Source organism: Chenopodium quinoa, unplaced genomic scaffold, assembly GCF_001683475.1.
Source record: "Chenopodium quinoa cultivar QQ74 unplaced genomic scaffold, ASM168347v1, whole genome shotgun sequence".
Taxonomy (NCBI): domain Eukaryota; kingdom Viridiplantae; phylum Streptophyta; class Magnoliopsida; order Caryophyllales; family Amaranthaceae; genus Chenopodium; species Chenopodium quinoa.
In genome coordinates this window covers 508,787-532,391 of record NW_018744311.1, presented here as the reverse complement: position 1 = coordinate 532,391, position 23,605 = coordinate 508,787, and the positions used below count along the sequence as shown (strand labels likewise).

Here is a 23,605-nt window from a genome sequence, read left to right as displayed (position 1 = left end):
TTGTGATGTATATTAACTTAAACTAGCTATAGTCTTATAAAAATATTGTAGCATTTTATTGTTATTTAATAGGTATCCATAGCTAATTAAGAAAATTATTGTTATATAAAAATGCGATTTCAATCAAATATTGTTAAACAATTTTTTTTTTTTTTTGACAAGTCAACAACAAATATAAATACAAAAACAATGTACATATGGAATGGTAACATCTTTCCCAATCTAATTCAAGGGCAATAGGCACCATTTATGTCAATGATCATCATCTCTTTTTTTTTTTTTTTTTTGACAGCAGACCTATTTCCCCTAAATATGAACAAAGGTAAGACATATCAAAGACACCACATTGATTGGATCACAGACATTATTCCTAGCCGGTGGAGGTGCTCTAGGCTTATAGCCATCGAGCTAACAAGGCCTCCTACCGATGATGGGAAGCCACAATGGAAGAGTGTGTTCACCCGAGTTACTGGGATGCAAGAAATAAGCTCTTTGTTTTTTGATTTGCAGATCTACATGTTCCTCACATTCTAACTAACACTTGGAGCAGAAGTAATGAGCCCGTCTACTACAGGTGGGTAGCAATGTAGCATTAACAAGTTTCTACAGCTATAAAAAAAACGAAATACTTTGTACAAAGTATATAATCAATATTAAAAATTATATCAACATTGATGCACAGGTTGGGATACGCAAACAGAACAAAGGGAAGGCATATTAGATTCTTTTTATTTAGTGAAGCAATAAGAAACATTTGTTCATAAGACATACAAGTTCATACAAAATCAGAATGAAAGGTCTCCAAGAAGTTTGTGCTGGAAGAGAGAACTCGGTCTCAAATCTATCCTGATTATTTGATCTTCAAGAAAGACCAATAACCTTCCCAGTAGTAGTGTCGAGGTCAATATCAAAGAAGCAAGGCCTTGTAGGAAGCCCAGGCATTGTACTCATGGTTCCAACCAAAGGATAAATAAATCCAGCACCAATACTAGCTCTCACATCCCGAATAGGCAAAATAAATCCGCTTGGAGCTCCCTTTGCAGCAGCATTGTCAGAAAATGAATATTGAGTCTTTGCCATGCAGATTGGAAGATTGGAAAAGCCTTGCTTGCTGTACATCTCGATTTGTTTCTCAGCCTAAAAACAGAAGAAATGGGAAGACTCTTTCAACATGCTTATATCATGGCAATGATTAGAGCATTAATATTATGAATGGTTTGGTGCTAATATACAAAGATTCCAAAATACGTTATCTACACTTTAAATATGTTGTATTAATGGCAATTTCTTAAAGATAAAAAAAAATAGGTCACTAGTTCAATATTTGTTAGGTAAATGAAGATTATATCATTGACTAAAGGAACAAATACTTCAACATTAACCAAATAGTGAGTCTAGAAAATGATGTTATAACATAGACTTGCATTGCATAAGCACGTGTAGACAAAACTTTCTATTTTAGGAGGCTGAGAGTACAACAGTCATTAATCTTAAATGTAAATAATTCAATTAAGGAGCGTATCAAAGAGCATTTATCACCCAGACTAGTCCAAATAACCAAATTGCTGACCTGTTCTGAGTATTCAACACCAGCAGCACCGTAAGACTTTGCTATTGCCTCTATTTTCTCTTTGATGCTAGCATCCAGAGGATATAAGAACCTCAAAGGCTGTGTTACATTCTCACATGCTTTTTGAACAGCTATGCCAAGATCCACCTGAAACATATCAAAGTACAGCATCAGATCCAGATGGAATTCCACTCACAAAATAATCGGCAGTCAAAGAGATAGGTAACATTGATTCCATATCTTACTAAAGTAAAATCAAGCATCAGCGGAAAACAATAAAGGTTCCTACACTGATAACTAGTGAGCTTAGTTGCTAACAAAGAAATGTATACCACTACTCTGATTGTTAGGGCTTGTTTGGCATCGTTTTTTGTTTTCAGTTTTCTATTTTTTTTTTAAATTAAAAAAAAAAAAACAAAAAACCAATAACATGAAACAAGAAAAAGGTGTTTCAACTGAAAAGGCTACTCAGTCTAGCATCACATCCCTAATATTGATAACTAACTCTAGAGTATTCATTACTAACCGCTCCTTTTCCACCATGGGCATGATGAGTACAAATAACTGCATCAAATGCCCCAGCATCAATTGCTGCTTTTCTAACAGCATTCAGCTCTGCTTCTGTGTCAGTAGAAAACATGTTTATGGCAACCACAACATTTGAACCATAGGCCTTAGTATTTGAAATATGCCTAGCAAGATTAACACAGCCAGCCTCCACAAGGCCCACATTCTCTGTTAAGTAAGCACGATCAAGAGGCCTGCCAGCCACTACTTGTGGTCCACCACCATGCATTTTTAAAGCCCTCACTGTGGCAACGACAATAGCACACTGCGGAGTCAAACCACTATATCGGCATTTAATGTTCATGAACTTCTCAGTTCCGATATCAGAACCAAATCCCGCTTCAGTAACTACAAATCCACCAGACCCAACCAGCTTCAGAGCAATCTTGTCAGCAACAATAGAGGAATTACCATGAGCAATATTTGCAAAAGGACCAGCATGAACAAGCACTGGTGTTCCTTCAAGAGTCTGCATCAGCGTGGGGTTGATTGCATCCTTCATCAGTACAGTTAAAGCACCACCTAAGCCCAGGTCATCAGCTGTTATAGGTTCTCCAGCCTTGCTATTTCCAATCACCATTTTTCCAAGTCTCTCCCTCATATCATCCAAGGACGTTGTTAGAGCCAAAACTGCCATTATCTCACTAGCAACAGATATATCAAATCCAGTTTCCCTAGTCATCCCCTTCTCATCAGGCCCCTGACCAACAGTAATTTTCCTCAAAAACCGGTCATTCACATCCATAACTCTCCTCCATGTAACAGAATCAGGGTCAATATCAAGCCTAGCAAATTTAGTGACCTCTTCCGGTGTAAGATCGTCTGGATTAGTCTTATCAATACCAAGCTTCTTCAAACGCCTGTACATTATGTTACAAAAGGTTCTTTTACCTTCTTTGTTAGGGGGACACAACCGGTTAAACAGAGCTTTATCAGACTGTGTGGCCTCATGGAAAATTCTGGTGTCTATGGCAGCAGCAAGAAGATTGTTTGCAGCTGTTATAGCATGTATATCCCCTGTTAAGTGAAGGTTGAACTCATCCATTGGAATCACTTGACTATAACCACCACCAGCTGCACCACCTTTTATTCCAAAAGTTGGCCCTTGTGATGGTTGACGAAGGCAAGTAACAACCTGGAAGAACATGAACCTGATTAGAGATTTCAAAAGATCAAACACAAAGATTACTTATGATGGAACACTAAAGAAAAAATTTATCTTTAAAATGTCCATAACACAAGCAATGGGGCAATTTATACTACCAAAGATACTGACCATGTTGATTTTTTCCATGTAAAAAAAAAAAAAAAAAAAAAAAAAAGGGAGAGAGAGAGAGAGAGAGGGGGGACACTAGCTTATAGCATGTCAATATATGGGAACAGAAAATTTTGATTGTGTTACTATACATTATTTAACCAAAGAGTACAAGAGCATGGGACAAACAATATAGAAAGGTGGACAATATATGGAAAGGATGGAGCACTGTATTAGAGAATCAAATTAGTTGATCTAGGTATTTCAGTAAACTTTGGAATATGACAATCTAAGGGGTGGATTCTAGAAAACTATGAGCCTATCTAGGAAGAGCCAACAGGCCCAATGCTGCAGAGAAGTGTACGCAGCTTTGGAAGGTAAGTTAACACATTCACAAAAAGAGGATAACTCTACATAGATATTTAATCTAGAAACTGTAAACACTGGTGTCATAAATTCGAATATTAGAATTTTTTTTGTGGTGAGTCGCACTGAATAAATGGCTCAAACCACCTATTAGCCCTCCTGGGTCTCTTCGGAAGCATTGGAAGCACCTTGAGTCTTACCAAAGTGTGTTTTGGATGCAAAGGGAAAATAATACACAAAATCAGCCAATTTTCGGAACTCGGTGTCAGAATTTTTAATAATGGTGGGGGGTTTATCCTGATATCATAAAAGGTTGTTTAGCGCCATATACACCCAATATACGGTCCTAAAAAGGCTCGAGGTGACATTGAGTTAATAATGATAAGCATGTTCATAACCGTTTAATTGTTAGTTAAGAGGCAAAACGGATGATTCCAACCACCTATATGGCCTTCTAGGGTCTCATGAGATCCATGAGAAATATCTTGTCCTCTATTCTTGCTAGATTTGGAAAGTCGAAATTTCTCTTAAAAAAAAAAAAAGCTGTAATACACGATCTCACATCAATATTGAGAAATTTTGCAAAAAACAAAAATGAATGCATAGAGTGTCTCCACAATCACAATAGTTAAGTCTCTTTAGTCTAGAGATTGAGTTTTATTTGAAACTTAAGGTGTATTAGAGACATCAGTTGTAGTGAATCTAGTGATAGTTAAAACATGTGACAGAAGATTATCAACTAAAACTGGACATCAGCTATAATTCAAGGCCATAATACACGACATCAGACCAAATTTTAAAAAAAAATAAATAAATAAATAATAAAAAAAAATAAAAAATCTATTGATTATGGGAAATGCATCCCAACAACATAAACTGTTATTTTGAATCATATGCGCTCACTGGTTGATCTTTGAAAGGCACGAGATGACATCAAGTCTATGACAAAAAGAGTGTCCATAAACAACTAAATTGATAGTTAAAAGCCAGAGTGGGTGGTTCTAACCAGCAAATTGGCCTCTCGGAGTCTCATGGGGTCCATGAGAAGCACATCGTTCACTTTTAATTTGGGTTTGGAAAAGTCAATTATTTCTTTTAGAAATTAAAGGCTAAAATACACGATTTTGGAGCAATTTCGTAAATGTTTTTCAAAAAGGAAATGGATGCAGATTGCAGAGGATGTACCCTAGGGTAGCAAAAATTGGTTTGAAACATTATTAGGCATAGCCAAGTAACAACTCTCTAAAGTCTGAAGATCAAGTTTGGTTCAGTAATTTAGGTTTCTCATACATCTATTGAAGTGGTAGTCAGTAGTTACAAAAGATGATTCTAATCGCCGATTAGACTTCCCTGGTTTTCATAGGGACCATGGGAAATACCACCATATCTACCTTTGCTAGACCAGAAAATGTTATCCAGATGCTAAATTGAAGGTCGTAATACACTAAATCTGAACAATTTCAAATAGTTTTTGAACTCGGTGTCAAATACTCCATGTTTATGAGGATTGCACCCCTAGATCATAAAATGTTGTTTTGAATCATAACGCCAACTAGTTCATCATAGAAATGTCAGGGGTGATATCAAGTCGATAATGATCTACGTGTCCATAACCGACTATCTTGAGAGATAAGAGCTAAGGTAGATGTTTCCAACCATCAAATTGGCCTCTCGGTGTCTCATGAGAAACATCTTGTCCTCTTTTATTTTGGGTTTGAAAAAGCCAAAATATTTCTAAAATTACAATTATAGCCACCGGGCCCCATAACCTCAAAATTCCTCAAAAAGCGTGGATAATAGCCTATAATTTTGGGATTTTTTGACCTTTTTTCGCCCGGAAATAAAAATTAACGATATGTTTACCATGGTCCTTAATATACTCCGAGAGCCCATTTGGGTTGGTTAAACCATCTAACATGCCTTTAAAAGGTCAAATTACCCGTTCGCACCTTGCACCGATTTCGTGAACTCAAGCCTACCACGGACATTTATGACAACATATAATGGTCATAAATGGTTCCAAACGGCATTATATGACCCTGAAATGTATCCTCTAGGATCTCCAACACTTTTCGCAACCGGGACCCGTAACTTCAAAATTTCTCAAAAAGCATAGATAATAGCCTTTACTTTTGGGATTTTTTTAACCTTTTTTCGCCCGTAAATAAAAATTACCGAGATGTTTACCATGGTCCCTCATACCCTTCGGGAGCCCATTTGTGTGGGTAAAATCATCCAACATGCCTTTAAATTGTTAATTTACCCGTTCGCACCTTGCACCGATTTTGTGAACTCAAACCCACCACGGACATTTATGACAAAATATAATGGTCATATATGGTTCCAAAAGGCATTATATGACCCTAAGATTTAACCTCAAGGATCTCTAACACTTTTCCCCACCGGGCCCCATAACCTCAAACTTCCTCAAAAAGCGTGAATAATAGCCTTTAAATTTGGGATTTTTTGACTTTTTTTGCCCGGAAACAAAATCAACGAGATGTTTACCATGGTCCCTAATATCCTCCGAGAGCCCATTTGGGTTGGTTAAACCATCTAATATGCCTTTTAGCGGTCAATTTACCCTTTCGCAAATTGCACCGATTTCGTGAACTCAAGCCTACCACGAACATTTATGACAACATATAATGGTCATATATGGTTCCAAAAGGCATTATATGACCCTAAGATGTATCCTCTCAAAAAGCGTGGATAATACCCTTTAATTTTGGGATTTTTTGACCTTTTTTCGCCCAAAAATAAAAATTACCGAGATGTTTACCATGATCCCTAATACCCTCCGGGAGCCCATTTAGGTGGGTAAAACCATCCAATATGCCTATAAACATTCACTTTACACGTTCTCAACTTACACCGATTTCGTGAACTCAAGCCTACCACGGACATTTATGACAACAAATAATGATCATGTATAGTTCCAAACGGCATTATATAACCCTGAGATGTATCCTCTACGATCTCAACATTTTTCGCCACCGGGCCCCGTAACCTCAAAATTTCCAAAAAAAATGGATAATATAGCCATTAATTTTGGGGTTTTTGGACCTTTTTTCGCCCGTAAATAAACATTACCGAGATGTTTACCATGATTCCTAATACCCTCCTAGAGCCTATTTGGGTGGGTAAAACCATCCAATATGCCTTTAAATAGTAAATTCACACGTTCCCAACTTACACCGATTTCGTGAAGTCAAGCCTACCACGGACATTTATGACAACATATAATGGTCATGTATAGTTCCAAACGGCATAATATAACCCTGAGATTTATCCTCTAGAATCTCAACACTTTTCGCCACCGGGCCCCATAACTTAAAAATTCCTCAAAAAGCGTGGATAATAGCCTTTAATTTTGTGATTTTTTTGACCTTTTTTCACCCGCAATTAAAAATTAACGAGATGTTTACCATGGTCCTCAATATCCTCCGAGAGCCCATTTGTGTGGGTAAAATCATCCAACATGCCTTTAAACGGCCAATTTACCCGTTCGCACCTTGCACCGATTTTGTAAACTCAAACCTACCATGGACATTTATGACAAAATATTATGGTCATATAAGGTTCTAAAAGGCATTATACGACCCTGAGATGTATTTTCTAGGATCTCAACACTTTTCGCCACCAGGCCCCGTAACCTCAAAATTTCTCAAAAATCGTGGATAATATAGCCTTTAATTTTGGGATTTTTTTGACCTTTTTTCGCCCGTAAATAAAAATTACCTACATGTTTACCATGGTCCCTAATACCCTCCGGCAGCCCATTTGGGTGGGTAAAATCATCCGACATGCCTTTCAACGGTCAATTTACCCATTCGCAACTTGCACCGATTTTGTGAACTCAAACCCACCACGGACATTTATGACAAAATATAATTGTCATATATGGTTCCAAAAGACATTATATGACCCTAAGATGTATCGTTAAGGATCTCTACACTTTTCCCCACTAGACCCATAACCTCAAAATTCCTCAAAAAAAAACGTGGATAATAGCCTTTAATTTTGGGATTTTTTTACCTTTTTTTGCCCGGAAATAAAAATTATCGAGATGTTGACAATGGTCCCTAATACCCTCCGGGAGCCCATTTGGGTGGGTAAAACCATCCAATATGCCCTTAAACAGTTAATTTACTCATTCGCACTTTGCACCGATTTCGTAAACTCAAGCCTACCACGGACATTTATGAAAACATATAATGTTCATATATGGTTCCAAAAGACATTATATGACCCTTAAATGTATCCTTTAGGATCTCAACACTTTTCGCCACCGGGCCCCATAACCTTTACATAACTATAAAATTGTGGATAATAGCCTTTAATTTTGGGATTCTTGGATCTTTTTTCACCCGGAAATAAAAATTACCGATATGTTTACAATGATCCCTAATACCCTCCTGGAGCCCATTTCGGTGGGTAAAACCATCCAATATGCCTTTAAACAGTCAATTTACACGTTCGCAACTTACACCGATTTCGTGAACTCAAGCATACCACGGACATTTATGACAACAAATAATGGTCATGTATAGTTCCAAACGGCATAATATAACCCTGAGATTTATCCTCTAGAATCTCAACACTTTTCGCCACCGGGCCCTATAACTTAAAAATTCCTCAAAAATCGTGGATAATAGCCTTTAATTTTGTGATTTTTTGACTTTTTTTCGCCCGCAATTAAAAATTAACGAGATGTTTACCATGGTCCCTAATATCCTCCGACAGCCCATTTGTGTGGGTAAAATCATCCAACATGCCTTTAAACGGTCAATTTACCTGTTCGCACCTTAGCACCGATTTTGTGAACTTAAACCCACCATGGACATTTATGACAAAATATAATGGTCATATATGGTTCCAAAAGGCATTATATGACCCTGAGATGTTTCCTCTAGGATATCAACACTTTTCGCCACCGGGCCCCGTAACCTCAAAATTCCTCAAAAAGCGTGGATAATAGCCTTTAACTTTGGCATTTTTTTGACCTTTTTTCGCTCGTAAATAAAAATTATCTAGATGTTTACCATGGTCCCTAATACCCTCCGGGAGCCAATTTGGGTGGGTAAAATCATCCAACATGTCTTTCAACGGTCAATTTACCCGTTCGCAACTTGCCTCGATTTTCTGAACTCAAACCCACCACGGACATTTATAACAAAATATAATTGTCATATATGGTTCCAAAAGGCATTATATGACCCTAAGATGTATCCTTAAAGATCTCAACACTTTTCCCGTCCAGGCCCCATAACCTCAAAATTCCTCAATAAGCGTGGATAATAAAAATTTTGGGATTTTTTTACCTTTTTTTGTCCGGAGATAAAAATTATCGAGATGTTTACCATGGTCCCTAATATCCTCCGGGAGCCCATTTGGGTGGGTAAAACCATCCAATATGCCCTTAAACAGTTAATTTACCCGTTCGCACCTTGCACCGATTTCGTAAACACAAGCCTACCACGGACATTTATGACAACATATAATGGTCATATATGGTTCCAAAAGACATTATATGACCCCTAGATGTATCCTTTAGGATCTCAACACTTTTCGCCACCAGGTCCCATAACCTAGGGCTGGCAAATGGATCAGATCGGGTCGGGTTCGTATTCGGGTCACCTAATTTCGGGTCAGCAACCCCCCAACCCAACCTGATCCATTTAACCTTTTCGGGTTGGAAATCTTGACCCGAAACGATAATTTCGGGTTCGGGTCAACCCGTAATTGACCTAACTTTTCTTGTTTTTGGTGGTCTAAATCAAGTTTCTTTGTTCGGAAACTGATTTTTGTAAAAAAAGTTCATAAATTTTCATTTCAAACCAAAATAAACAACAAAGTAACAATCCTAAATTCCTAATTTAGGATTACAGCCCAAATTTTTTCTTTTAATTAAAAATCATACCTTACATATCATAAATTAGAGGATATATAACAAAAACATGAGAATACTAGAATAGTACAGTAAACATCATCAAACATCAGCTTCCTCACACCATTAAATCCTTTAATTTCCCTAATTAGTACTTAGGACTTGCTAGTTGATAGTTTGATACTATTAAAGTATCAATAAAACCGCTGCCGCCACCTCTCATTCTTCATAATTTTAATGCGTAGGAAGTCTAGGAACTGTCTGCCGTTGCCTATTTTTGAATTGCAATATGGTTTTCCATGGTTGAATAGAGAGGAAACTGAAATAGGAGAGAGAAAGAGCTTCGGCAGTGAGAAATGAGGACGAGGAGTAAGAGTGTGAGAGGATTTTAGGGTTTTAGTTTTTATTAGAACCTAAATATGGGCTAGGGCGGGTAAACTTTGGGTGTTTTTTTTTTTTTTTTTTACTATGTAACTTATTTCGGGTTAGGTGGGTCATTTTTGGGTTGAAAATTTCAACCTTAACCTAACCCATTTAATTATCAGGTCGGTTTCGTGTCGACCCATTTAAGTTTTCGGGTCAAAAATTCAACCCAAACCCGCTTTTTTCGGGACGGGTTATTCAGGTCAGGTCAATTTTTGCCAACCCTACCATAACCTCAAAATAACTCAAAAAGGGTGGATAATAGCCTTTAATTTTGGGATTCTTGGACCTTTTTCACCCGGAAATAAAAATTACCGAGATGTTTACAATGATCCCTAATACCCTCCTGGAGCCCATTTGGGTGGGTAAAACCATCCAATATGCCTTTAAGCAGTCAATTTACACGTTCGCAACTTACACCGATTTCGTGAACTCAAGCATACCACAAACATTTATGACAACATATAATGGTCATGTATAGTTCCAAACGGCATAATATAATCCTGAGATGTATCCTCTAGAATCTCAACACTTTTCGCCACCGGGCCCCATAACTTAAAAATTCCTCAAAAAGCGTGGATAATAGCCTTTAATTTTGTGATTTTTTGACCTTTTTTCGCCCGCAATTAAAAATTAACGAGATGTTTACCATGGTCCCTAAAATCCTCCGGGAGCCCATTTGTATGGGTAAAATCATCCAGCATGCCTTTAAACGGTCAATTTACCCGTTCGCACCTGCACCGATTTTGTGAACTCAAACCCACCATGAACATTTATGACAAAATATAATGGTCATATATGGTTCCAAAAGGCATTATATGACCCTGAGATGTATCCTCTAAGATATCAACACTTTTCGACACCAGGCCCCGTAACCTCAAAATTCCTCAAAAAGCGTGGATAATAACCTTTAATTTTGGAATTTTTTTGACCTTTTTTCGCCCATAAATAAAAATTACCTAGATGTTTACCATGGTCCCTAATATCCTCCGGGAGCCCATTTGGGTGGGTAAAATCATCCATCATGCCTTTCAATAGTCAATTTACCCATTCGCACCTTGCACCGATTTTGTGAACTCAAACCCACCACAGACATTTATGACAAAATATAATTGTCATATATGGATCCAAAAGGCATTATATGACCCTAAGATGTATTGTTAAGGATTTCAACACTTTTCGCCACCGCGCCCCAAAACCTCAAAATAACTCAAAAAACGTGAATAATAGCCTTTAATTTTGGGATTCTTGGACCTTTTTTCACCTGGAAATAAAAATTACCGAGATGTTTACAATGATACCTAATACCCTCCTGGAGCCCATTTGGGTGGGTAAAACCATCCAATATGCCTTTAAACAGTCAATTTACACATTCACAACTTACACCGATTTCGTGAAGTCAAGCATACCACGGACATTTATGACAACATATAATGGTCATGTATAGTTCTAAATGGCATAATATAACCCTGAGATTTATCCTCTAGAATCTCGACACTTTTCGCCACCGGGCCCCATAACTTAAAAATTCCTCAAAAAGCGTGGATAATAGCCTTTAATTTTGTGATTTTTTTACCTTTTTTCGCCCGCAATTAAAAATTAACGAGATATTTACCATGGTCCCTAATATCCTCTGGGAGCCCATTTGTGTGGGTAAAATCATCCAACATGCCTTTAAACGGTCAATTTACCCATTTGCACCTTGCACCGATTTTGTGAAATTAAACCCACCATGGACATTTATGACAAAATATAATCGTCATATATGGTTCCAAAAGGCATTATATGACCCTGGATGTATCCTCTACGATCTCAACACTTTTCGCCACCAGGCCCCGTAACCTCAAAAAGCGTGGATAATAGCCTTTAATTTTGGGATTTTTTAACCTTTTTTCGCCCATAAATAAAAATTACCTAGATGTTTACCATAGTCCCTATTACCCTCCGGCAGCATATTTGGGTGGGTAAAATCATCCAACATGTCTTTCAGCGATCAATTTACCCGTTCGCACCTTGCACCGATTTTGTGAACTCAAACCCACCACGGACATTTATGACAAAATATAATTATCGTATATGGTTCCAAAAGGCATTTTATGACCCTAAAATGTATCTTTAAGGATCTCAAACACTTTTCCCCACTAGGCCCCATAACCTCAAAATCCCTAAAAAAATGTGGATAATAGCCTTTAATTTTGGGATTTTTAGAGCTTTTTTTGCCCGGAAATAAAAATTATCGAGATGTTTACCATGGTCCCTAATACCCTCCGGGAGCCCATTTGGGTGGGTAAAACCATCCAATATGCCCTTAAACAGTTAAAATACCCGTTCGCACCTTACACCGATTTCGTAAACACAAGTCTACCACGTACATTTATGACAACATATAAAGGTCATATATGGTTCCAAAAGACATTATATGACCCTTAGATTTATCCTTTAAGATCTCAACACTTTTCGCCACCGCGCCCCATAACCTCAAAATAACACAAAAGGCGTGGATAATAGCCTTTAATTTTGGGATTCTTGGACCTTTTTTCACCCGGAAATAAAAATTACTGAGATGTTTACAATGATCCCTAATACCCTCCTGGAGCCCATTTGGGTGGGTAAAACCATCCAATATGTCTTTAAACAGTCAATTTACACGTTCGCAACTTACACCGATTTCGTGAACTCAAGCATACCACGGACATTTATGACAACAGAGAATAGTCATGTATAGTTCCAAACGGCATTATATAACCCTGAGATGTATCATCTAGAATCTCAACACTTTTCGCCACCGGGCCCCATAACTTAAAATTCCTTAAAAAGCGTGGATAATATCCTGTAATTTTGGGAATTTTTGACCTTTTTTCTCCCGGAAATAAAAATTACCGAGATGTTTACCATTATTTCAAATACCCTCACGGAGCCCATTTAGGTGGGTAAAACTATCCAATATGCCTTTAAACAGTCGATTTACACGTTGGCAACTTACACCGATTTCGTGAACTCAAGCCTACCACGGACATTTATAACAATATATAATGGTCATGTATAGTTCCAATGAGATGTATCCTCTAGGATCTCAACACTTTTCGCAACCGGGCCCCGTAACCTCAAAATTCCTCAAAAAGCGTGGATAATAGTCTTTAATTTGGGGATTTTTTGATATTTTTTCGCCTGGAAATAAAAATTAACGAGATGTTTACCATAGTCCCTAATATTCTCCGGGAGCCCATTTGGGTTGGTTAAACCATCTAATATGCCTTTTAACAATCAATTTACCCGTTTGCACTTTGCACCGATTTCGTGAACTCGAGCCTACCACGGCCATTTATGACAACATATAATGGTCATATATGGTTCCAAACGGCATTATATGACCTTGAGATGTATCCTCAAGGATCTCAAAACTTTTCGCCACGGCCCCGTAACCTCAAAATTCCTCAAAAAGGGTGGATAATAGCCTTTAATTTTGGGATTTTTTGACCTTTATTTCTCCCGTAAAAAAAAATTACCGAGATGTTTACCATTATCCCTAATACCATGTGGGAGACCACTTAGGTGGGTAAAACCATCAAATATGCCTTTAAACAGTCAATTTACACGTTCGCAACTTACAATGATTTCGTGAACTCGAGCCTACCACGGACATTTATGACAACATATAATGGTCATGTATAGTTCCAAACGGCATTATATAACCCTGGATGTATCCTCTAGGATCTCAACACTTTTCGCCATCGGGCCTCGTAACCTCAAAATTCCTCAAAAAAAACGTGGATAATAGCCTTTAATTTTGGGATTGACTTTTTTTTCGCCCGAAAATAAAAATTAACGAGATGTTTACCATGGTCCCTAATATCCTCCAGGAGCCCATTTGGGTTGGTTAAACCATCTAATATTCCTTTTAACGGTCAATTTACTCGTTCGCACCTTGCACCGATTTCGTGAACTCAAGCCTACCACGGACACTTATGTCAACATATATTGGTCATATATGGTTCCAAACGGCATTATATGACCCTAAGATGAGGATCTCAACACTTTTCGCCACCGGGGCTCGTAACTTTAAAATTCCTCAAAAAGCGTGGATAATAGCCTTTAATTTTGGGATTTTTTTACCTTTTTCGCCCGTAAATAAATAGTATCGAGATGTTAACCATGGTCCCTAATACCCTCCGGGAGCCCATTAGGGTGGGTAAAATCATCCAACATGCCTTTAAACGGTCAATTTACCCGTTCGCACCAAGTCAAACCCACCACGGACATCTATGACAAAAAATAATGATAATATATGGTTCCAAAAGGCATTATATGACCGTAAGATGTATCCTCAAGGATCTCAACACTTTTCCCCACCGGGCCCCATAACCTCAAAATTCCTCAAAAAGCGTGGATAATAGCCTTTAATTTTGGGATTTTTTGATCTTTTTTTTCCCTGAAAATAAAATTATCGAGATATTTACCATGGTCCCTACTACCCTCCGAGAGCCTATTTGGGTGGGTAAAACCATCCAATATGTCTTTAAACAGTCAATTTACCCGTTCGCACCTTGCACTAATTTCGTAAACACAAGCCTACCACGGATATTTATGACAACATATAATGGTCATATATGGTTCCAAAAGGCATTATATGACCCTGAGATGTATCCTTTAGGATCTTTACACTTTTCGCCACCGGGCCCAATAACCTCAAAATACCTCAAAAAGCGTGGATAATAGCCTTTAATTATGGGATTTTTTAACCTTTTTCGCCCGGAAATAAAAATTACCGAGATGTTTACCATGATCCCTAATACCCTTCGGGAGCCTATTTGGATGGTTAAAAGCATCCAATATGCCTTTAAACAGTCAATTTACACGTTCGCAACTTACACCGCGCGATTTCGTTAACTCAAGCCTACCACGGACATTTATGACAACATATAATGGTCATGTATAGTTTCAAACGGCATTACATTACTCTAAGATGTATCCTCTAGAATCTCAACACTTTTCTCCACCGGGCCCCATAATCTCAAAATTCCTCAAAAAGCGTGGATAATAGCCTTTAATTTTGGGAATTTTTTACTTTTTTCGCCCAGAAATAAAAATTAACAAGATGTTTACCATGATCCCTAATATCCTCCGGGAGCCCATTTGGGTTGGTTAAACCATCTAATATTCCTTTTAACGGTCAATTTACCCGTTCGCACCTTGCACCAATTTCGTGAACTCAAGCCTACCACGGACATTTATGTTAACATATAATGGTCATATATGGTTCCAAACGGCATTATATCACCCCTGAGATGTATCCTCTAGGATCTCAACACTTTTCGCCATCGGGCCCCGTAACTTTAAAATTCCTCAAAAAGCGTGGATAATAGCCTTTAATTTTGGGATTTTTTTGACCTTTTTTCGCCCGTAAATAAAAATTATCGAGATGTTAACCATGGTCCCTAATACCCTGTGGGAGCCCATTTGGGTGGGTAAAATCATCCAACATGCATTTAAACGGTCAATTTACCCGTTCACACCTGGCACAGATTTTGTGAATTCAAACCCACCACTAACATTTATGACAAAACATAATGGTCATATATAGTTCCAAAAGGCATTATACGACCCTAAGATATATCCTCAAGAATCTCAACACTTTTCCACACCGGACCCATAACCTCAAAATTCCTTAAAAAGCGTGGATAATAGTCTTTAAAGGCATATTGGATAGTTTATGAAATCGGGGTAATTTGTAAAAGGGTAAATTGACAGTTTAAAGGCATATTGGATAGTTTTACCCACCCAAATGGACTCCCACGGTGTATTAGTGTACATAGAAAACATTTGGGCAATTTTTTTCCCTTGTCTAAAAAAGTGAAAAATTATCCCAAATTAAAGACTATATTGATTTCGGGTTTATTTTTGACATTTTTTTAGAAAATGAACTGAATGCGTAATGTGACTTCTGGGGTCATTTAAGGTGGTTTGAAGCCATATAACAAATATAAAAATGTCTATAAAATACCGAGAATGGTTGGTTAGGGATGGGGATAAAAATCAAGCCCGCCATGGGTGATGGGGCGGGGATAGATTTTACGTAGTACCCGCCCCGCCCACGTGCCCCACTTCATACCCGCCTCATCCTTACTTCGCACCCACATCTATATATTTTTTATAACAAAATCATATACTTTTATACTATTCTATTAAAAAAAAATTATTTAAATGAAAATAGTAGATATAATAATTTGTAATACACTAATATTATCACTAAAAAAGTGCGTAATATTAACAATTTTTTTTTTATTATCTATTTTAATTATGTTGGACTATGCAGTGGGAGGTGAGGATTTGGCACGTCTTAGGTGGGAATTAAGTGGGGATAGATATCAAGTGGGGGGGGCGAGGATGGTTTTGGAATTGTACGAGCGGGATGAATTTGGACCACAGGCAGGGATAGGATGAAGATGACAATTTTAGGTAGGGATGGGATGGGAAGGCAACATTTGTGCTATGACATCCTTTCATAAGTGACATCTGACTTAGGAGCTAAGGCAACTCCAAGGGCAAGCTAATTGCAAAATTAGCTTGCCATGCCACTTAGGATTGCAAAGATATTCTTTCTTCTAGCTAATTCATACCACAATGGTTAGGCTAATTAGCATTTAGATTTTTTAGATTTATTTTTTAAATAATTAGTATTTTATTAGAGACAATTAATTTCTAAGCTAATTAGCTTAGTTAAGCTAATTTGCTTGGCATTAGCTTGGCCAAGCTAATTATCAAAGTATCCTCCAATGGTTTGGCTATTAGCTTGAAAATTATTAAAATTGCAAGCTAGTCCCTAAAAGCAACCATTAGAGTTGCTCTAAGGTAGATGGTTAACCATCAAATTGGCCTCTCAGTGTCTCATGGGTCATCTTGTCCTCTTTAATTTGGGTTATGAAAATGCGAATTTTAAGGTGGATGTACGGGACTACTCTAAGAGATAGAATCAAAAACGAGGTTATTCATGGCGGACATTGCAGACAAACTAAGGGAAAATCTACATTGGTTTAGACATGTAAGATGGAGACCCAAGGGTGCATCGGTACGAAGAATGGAAAGGTGGGACCGTGGAGGGATTAAATGAGGGAAAAGGAGCCCGAAAATGACTTGGTTGGAAGGAGTTAGGAAGGATATGAAGTTTTTGGATTTGCATATATAGTTCCAAAAGGCATTATACGACCCTAAGATATTTATGACAAAACATAATGGTCATATATAGTTCCAAAAGGCATTATACGACCCTAAGATATATCCTCAAGAATCTCAACACTTTTCCACACCGGACCCATAACCTCAAAATTCCTTAAAAAGCGTGGATAATAGTCTTTAAAGGCATATTGGATAGTTTATGAAATCGGGGTAATTTGTAAAAGGGTAAATTGACAGTTTAAAGGCATATTGGATAGTTTTACCCACCCAAATGGACTCCCACGGTGTATTAGTGTACATAGAAAACATTTGGGCAATTTTTTTCCCTTGTCTAAAAAATCTATGACATTTGAGTGGGTAATGGATGGGTATGGGCATATATTTTATTAAGTGTTTAGTATCTTATTGCAAATTATATATTTTATAACAAAATCATATACTTTTATATATTTATAAAAAAAATTATTTAAATGAAAATAGTAGATATAATAATTTGTAATACACTAATATTATCACTAAAAAAGTGCGTAATATTAACAATTTTTTTTTTATTATCTATTTTAATTATGTTGGACTATGCAGTGGGAGGTGAGGATTTGGCACGTCTTAGGTGGGAATTAAGTGGGGATAGATATCCAAGTGGGGGTGGGGCGAGGATGGTTTTGGAATTGTACGAGCGGGATGAATTTTGGACCCACAGGCAGGGATAGGGATGAAGATGACAATTTTAGGTAGGGATGGGGATGGGAAGGCCAACATTTGTCCCGCCTGCCCCATTGACATCCCTTTCCATAAGTGACAATCTTGACAATTAGGAGCTAAGAGCAACTCCAAGGGCAAGCTAATTGCAAAATTAGCTTGCCATGCCACTTAGGATTGCAAAGATATTCTTTCTTCTAGCTAATTCATACCACAATGGTTAGGCTAATTAGCATTTAGATTTTTTAGATTTATTTTTTAAATAATTAGTATTTTATTAGAGACAATTAATTTCTAAGCTAATTAGCTTAGTTAAGCTAATTTGCTTGGCATTAGCTTGGCCAAGCTAATTATCAAAGTATCCTCCAATGGTTTGGCTATTAGCTTGAAAATTATTAAAATTGCAAGCTAGTCCCTAAAAGCAACCATTAGAGTTGCTCTAAGGTAGATGGTTAACCATCAAATTGGCCTCTCAGTGTCTCATGGGTCATCTTGTCCTCTTTAATTTGGGTTATGAAAATGCGAATTTTAAGGTGGATGTACGGGACTACTCTAAGAGATAGAATCAAAAACGAGGTTATTCATGGCGGACATTGCAGACAAACTAAGGGAAAATCTACATTGGTTTAGACATGTAAGATGGAGACCCAAGGGTGCATCGGTACGAAGAATGGAAAGGTGGGACCGTGGAGGGATTAAATGAGGGAAAAGGAGCCCGAAAATGACTTGGTTGGAAGGAGTTAGGAAGGATATGAAGTTTTTGGATTTGCATAAGGATGAGGCATTGGATCGTAAGGGGTGGAGCCGTGGAGGAAGAGGATCATTGTTGTAATTACACGGAATAATCAAATGTGGTTCATGTAACCGACCCAACTTATGGGATTAAGGCTTTGATTGATTGATTGATCGACATTTATAGCCAATTTAAGAGGAGGCGCGTACAAAAACGGTAAATTGGATGCTTAAAGGCATATTGGATGGTTCCACCCATCCAATTGGACTCCCACGAAATATTAGGGTCTATAGGAAGCTTCATGGCAATTTTTTTTCGGGACCCAATGTCGAAAAGTCTCAAGATATTAAGGCATACATCCAGGGGTCATATAATGTCGTTTGGAACCATATATAATCATTATATGTTGTCATAAGTGTTTGTGATAGCCTTGAGTTGATGAAATCAATGCAATTTTTAAACGGGTAAATTGATAGTTTAAAAGGCATATTGGATGGTTTTACCCACCAAAATGGACTCTAAGGGTGTATTAGGGTCAAATTGTCAATAGGAAGCATTTACACAATTTTTTTTTTCAAGTCCAAAAAAGTGAAAAATGTCCAAAATTGAAGACTATAATACATGATTTCGGGTTCGTTTTTGACATTTTTTCAGAAAATAAACTGAATGCGTGGGGTGACTCCTAAGGTCATATAAGGTGGTCTGAAACTATAAGACACATATAAAGATCTTTATTAAGTACCAAGAATGAGTTTTGTATCTATTTTGAAGTTCATGAAATTTTGAAATATAATGATGTCTTATAAGTATAATGATGTGATGTGGCTTGATTATAATGATTTCATAAAAGTATAATGAAGTGATGTAACTTGGCAATAGTGATGTCATAAAGTATAATGATGTCATATAAGTATGATGATGCAATATTATGTAATTATATTTATAATGATGTGAATAATACACGGCACACAAAATCATACCCCAAATATGGAATACAGGGGACAAATTGAAAGGTCACGGATGGGAGAGCAAAATAATTAAGCAAAAGATAATGGACCATGCAACCATTGATATCATGGAAATATGGAAGATAGACGATTTTCTAAAATCTAAGACAAGCACAAAAATTATGATTGTCCTGCTTAAAATCCAAAAACTTTAAAATTTTAAAGGAGTAGCTAGGAACACAAATATTGAATCACAGTAATAGGAATTCAAGCAGAGTTGGAAAAAATAAATAAATATATATATATATATATAAAGTGTTCCACTTTTAACTCAACCAAGTTTTAACATCTTAATCGTTGCTATAGTCATAAACTCATAATATCTATAGGTATATTCCACACTTTATAAATTTAATGTTTGGTGATTCACATTTTATACTCAATTATGATATAGGAATAGTAGTTGACTCGAGAAACAACTTATCTTGCTATTTTAATACTCCCTCCGTGTCATAATTTCATGTATATTTCTCCAAAAACACGGTAATTAAGGAGAATGGTGAAAGTAGGAGAATATTCTATTGGAAAGATAAAAATTAGAGAATATTATATGGGAATAATAAAAAGTAGAGAATATTGTACGGGTAAAAAAAAAAAGTAATGATTTTTTATTTTTTGGGGTATATGTGTATTTTGTATGGGAAAGATAAAAAGTATGTAATAATTATATGATTTTTTCGATAAACATTTTAGGACACCCAAAAAAAAATGCATGCACGAAATAATGGGACGGAGAGAGTATAATAAATGTATTACCATACTCATAGATCAGTAATTCAGAATTACCTAGTCCGCTGATCAAGTAAATTTACAAGGGTAATCTCATAATTGTGATTATACTGATTAGATTTGTGAAGTTCTCGTGATCAAAAGCATCTAATTACAGAATAAATTGAAATGAGGAAACACATAAACTTTTGAATCTTTTTCCTCTCAAATTCAAATGTCAGAAAGTTACAAAGTCAAAGAGATGCTAATCCATGCAAAGCACCCATTACTTTCTAGCAAGCATATAATAGTAAAACCTGTAAGCACCAAATGACTTTGCAGACAGCATGGCATATTCTCGTAAGATAAGGACTTGCCCTAAATGGTCTATTCATCTATAGTAGTACTAATATTTGTTAGCTTTAACTTTCAATGCAACGACTAATTACTCCTTATAATTAGAGCATGTAACCTCAAAAGACACATGTAGATAGAAATGGAGGGAGTACTTACATATCATGTCTTACCAAACAAAAGATAAAGAAATAGTGTCATGTATACAACCAAGTAAATAGAACATCACTAATCACTGAAAACAAACTTAGTTACCTTCTTATCAAGGAAAGCTCCCAAGGCTTGACAAAGACCAACAGTAGTAGTAGATTTGCCTTCCCCGAGAGGAGTCGGAGTAATTCCACCAACCACGACATAATATCCATCCGGGGAGTCTTGAACTTCATCCAACACAGACAACAAAACCTATTTCGAACAAAATCGAGATTTTGCTAAATTAAGGTGCCCAAAAAGCAACAACACCCACATCAAGCAGGCAAGGCAAAAGATACATTACTATAAGCAAATTGGCAACAAAACTAAAAGTCTATATAATCTTTAATGAGAAAGAATACTAAATCTGGGAAAAGAACAATGTATAATTAAGATGGGTTGACTGACAAAAATTGACAATTTTTCCATCTAAAGTAACCATTACTGCTTAAATCAGGCTAGAATTAATCAATAATCATTTATCACTTAAATTCTCAATCAATTCATCCAAAAAACACAAAAATACGCAAAACCAGGTTAAAATTCAATCTATCACTCAAATTCTCAATCAATTTATCTCATAAACACAAAAAAAAGCAAAATCAAAACTAAATAAAAAGAAAAACACAAAATTAAGCAAACCCAGATCAAAAATTCAATCATTTTCGATGTAGTAGAAAGTAACTGATGAGAGTGAAGTGAAATGGAAAAGCAAGTCAATAAAAAGGTCAAAGGAGAGAGAATAAGAAGAAAACCTTGGCCTTGTATTTGCCGTAGAGGTCGTAGTGGTGAGGAGAGAGATTGAGATCGGCGGCAATGTCGGCGATGTGAAGCGGCGCCACCGAATTCGCAATGTCAATGTCCGCCGGCACAGGTGACGCCACCTCTAACTTTCTCACAGTTTTCGATGATCCCATTTTTTTATATTTTGTTGATTTTTATTTTTTGATTGATGAATATTTTCTTTTGATTCAAAGTTTGTACAATTATTAGAGTACCAACTTTGTAATTATTGGGTCGTGAATATTCTAATTTCAGTTGCTTTATGGATAATAAAGGGAATTTTCATTGAATAAATAAATAATACAAGTATGTTTTGGATTGGATGGTATTTATCCTAGGAGTAGTGTTTGTGAGGTGGAAATCTTTTGTCATGAATTTCAATCAAAAGTGTGTTATCCTAGTGTTTTTGCAATATTTAAAAAAAAAATGCAATGGAAAATGAGGTTGTCATAACTCAACCCATGATGCCCAAAGTAGGCCACTTGATAAGTTGTTATGATACAAGAGGTGACATGAATTAGATGGCTTCCATTACCTCTAAATAAAGTTTCGTAGGTCCCTTAAACAGCAAGAGAAGAAAACGCATCTTAATGTTGAACCTTATTAGATTCACTATATACGAACTTTGAATTTATAATAATATTGTTTTAAATATACACAAACACTAGTTGATCACATAAAGGCATGGGATGACATTCGGCCAATGACAATAAATAAATATGTTCATTACCTGTGAATCTACAACAAAGAACCGAAATAAATGGTATCTCGAGGTCTCATGGGGTCCTTGAAAAACAAATTGTTCCTCACTTATCTGATGTTAGATTAATCAAAATTTCTTTAATAATTAAAAGGGATAATACACGATTTAGAATTATTTTGAAGATTTTTTTTTTAATTAAAAAAAGGATGTAGGGAGTGTTCCTAGGGTCATAAAATATACCAACATGCCTTTAAAGTCCCAAAATCGAGTTTTGATCAATAATTTGGATGTTTTAGACATTTGTTGTAGTGGTAATTAAAAGATGCAAGAAATTATTCTAGTCACCAATTAGGCTCAGTTCACTTCATCTTAATTTTGCTGAATTGAAATTATTTTTACTGAACTGAAATTATTTTTACTGATTTTCTATTATATTTTTTCTTTAAGTTTACTAATTTTTATTGAACTGAAATTATTTTTACCAAACCGAAATTAATTTTACTGAACCGAAATTATTTAACTAAATATTTTTTTAAGGTAAAATGATTAGGGCCTTAGGTACTTTAAGTTAACACGAAAGACACCATGATGTCCAACTTTGTTAGGCTAAAAAAAAGGGCCTATTTTAAAAAATAAAGATTCTCAAAAAAAACTTAATAATCTTCAATTACCATCTTAAAATATTACTGTGTTTATCGACACTTTCTTCCAATTTCATATCGAAGAACGAATCAGAATTTTTCAATGAGGAAACATAAGTGAGATTATCCTACATTCTTCACTCACATTGTATTCCTAGGAAGTACCTTAGACTTGAACATTGATTTTTAATTTTTTTTTTTTTAAAAAAAAAATAATAAAATTGGTTGAACTAAAGGTTTGGACTTTTTGGACAGCATGCTTCACCAAATAAGCCCATAAATAAATACTTAAATTTGCCTGGTCAACAACATAACTTTATAAAAAATTCAAAATTAAGAATTATAACTTCAAGTCAACTTCATTATGACAAAATCACATCTATTGCAAAGTATGTACTTTTTTTTTTTTTTTGAATAGCTGCAAAGTATGTACTTATCATATCCTCAAATTATGTTTTCTTTAATTTTTCATAACTTTCAACATTGTTTTCTCTATAAATATTACATATTTTCGTGCATAATTTGTACACCATTGACACGG

At 36.2% G+C, this 23,605-nt stretch overlaps 1 protein-coding gene across 1 annotated transcript; it reads right to left on the bottom strand.

Annotated features, from left to right (window-relative positions):
- Positions 1–629: 629 nt before the first annotated feature.
- LOC110695932 (formate--tetrahydrofolate ligase-like) lies at positions 630–22,104 on the bottom strand. Its single transcript, XM_021873165.1, has 5 exons — positions 21,693–22,104; positions 21,001–21,150; positions 2,097–3,272; positions 1,571–1,717; positions 630–1,137 (listed from the first exon to the last, which is right to left on the bottom strand). The coding sequence occupies exons 1-5, from the start codon at positions 21,852–21,854 to the stop codon at positions 862–864; spliced, it is 1,911 nt and encodes a 636-aa protein (XP_021728857.1). The 5' UTR covers positions 21,855–22,104; the 3' UTR covers positions 630–861.
- Positions 22,105–23,605: the final 1,501 nt, after the last annotated feature.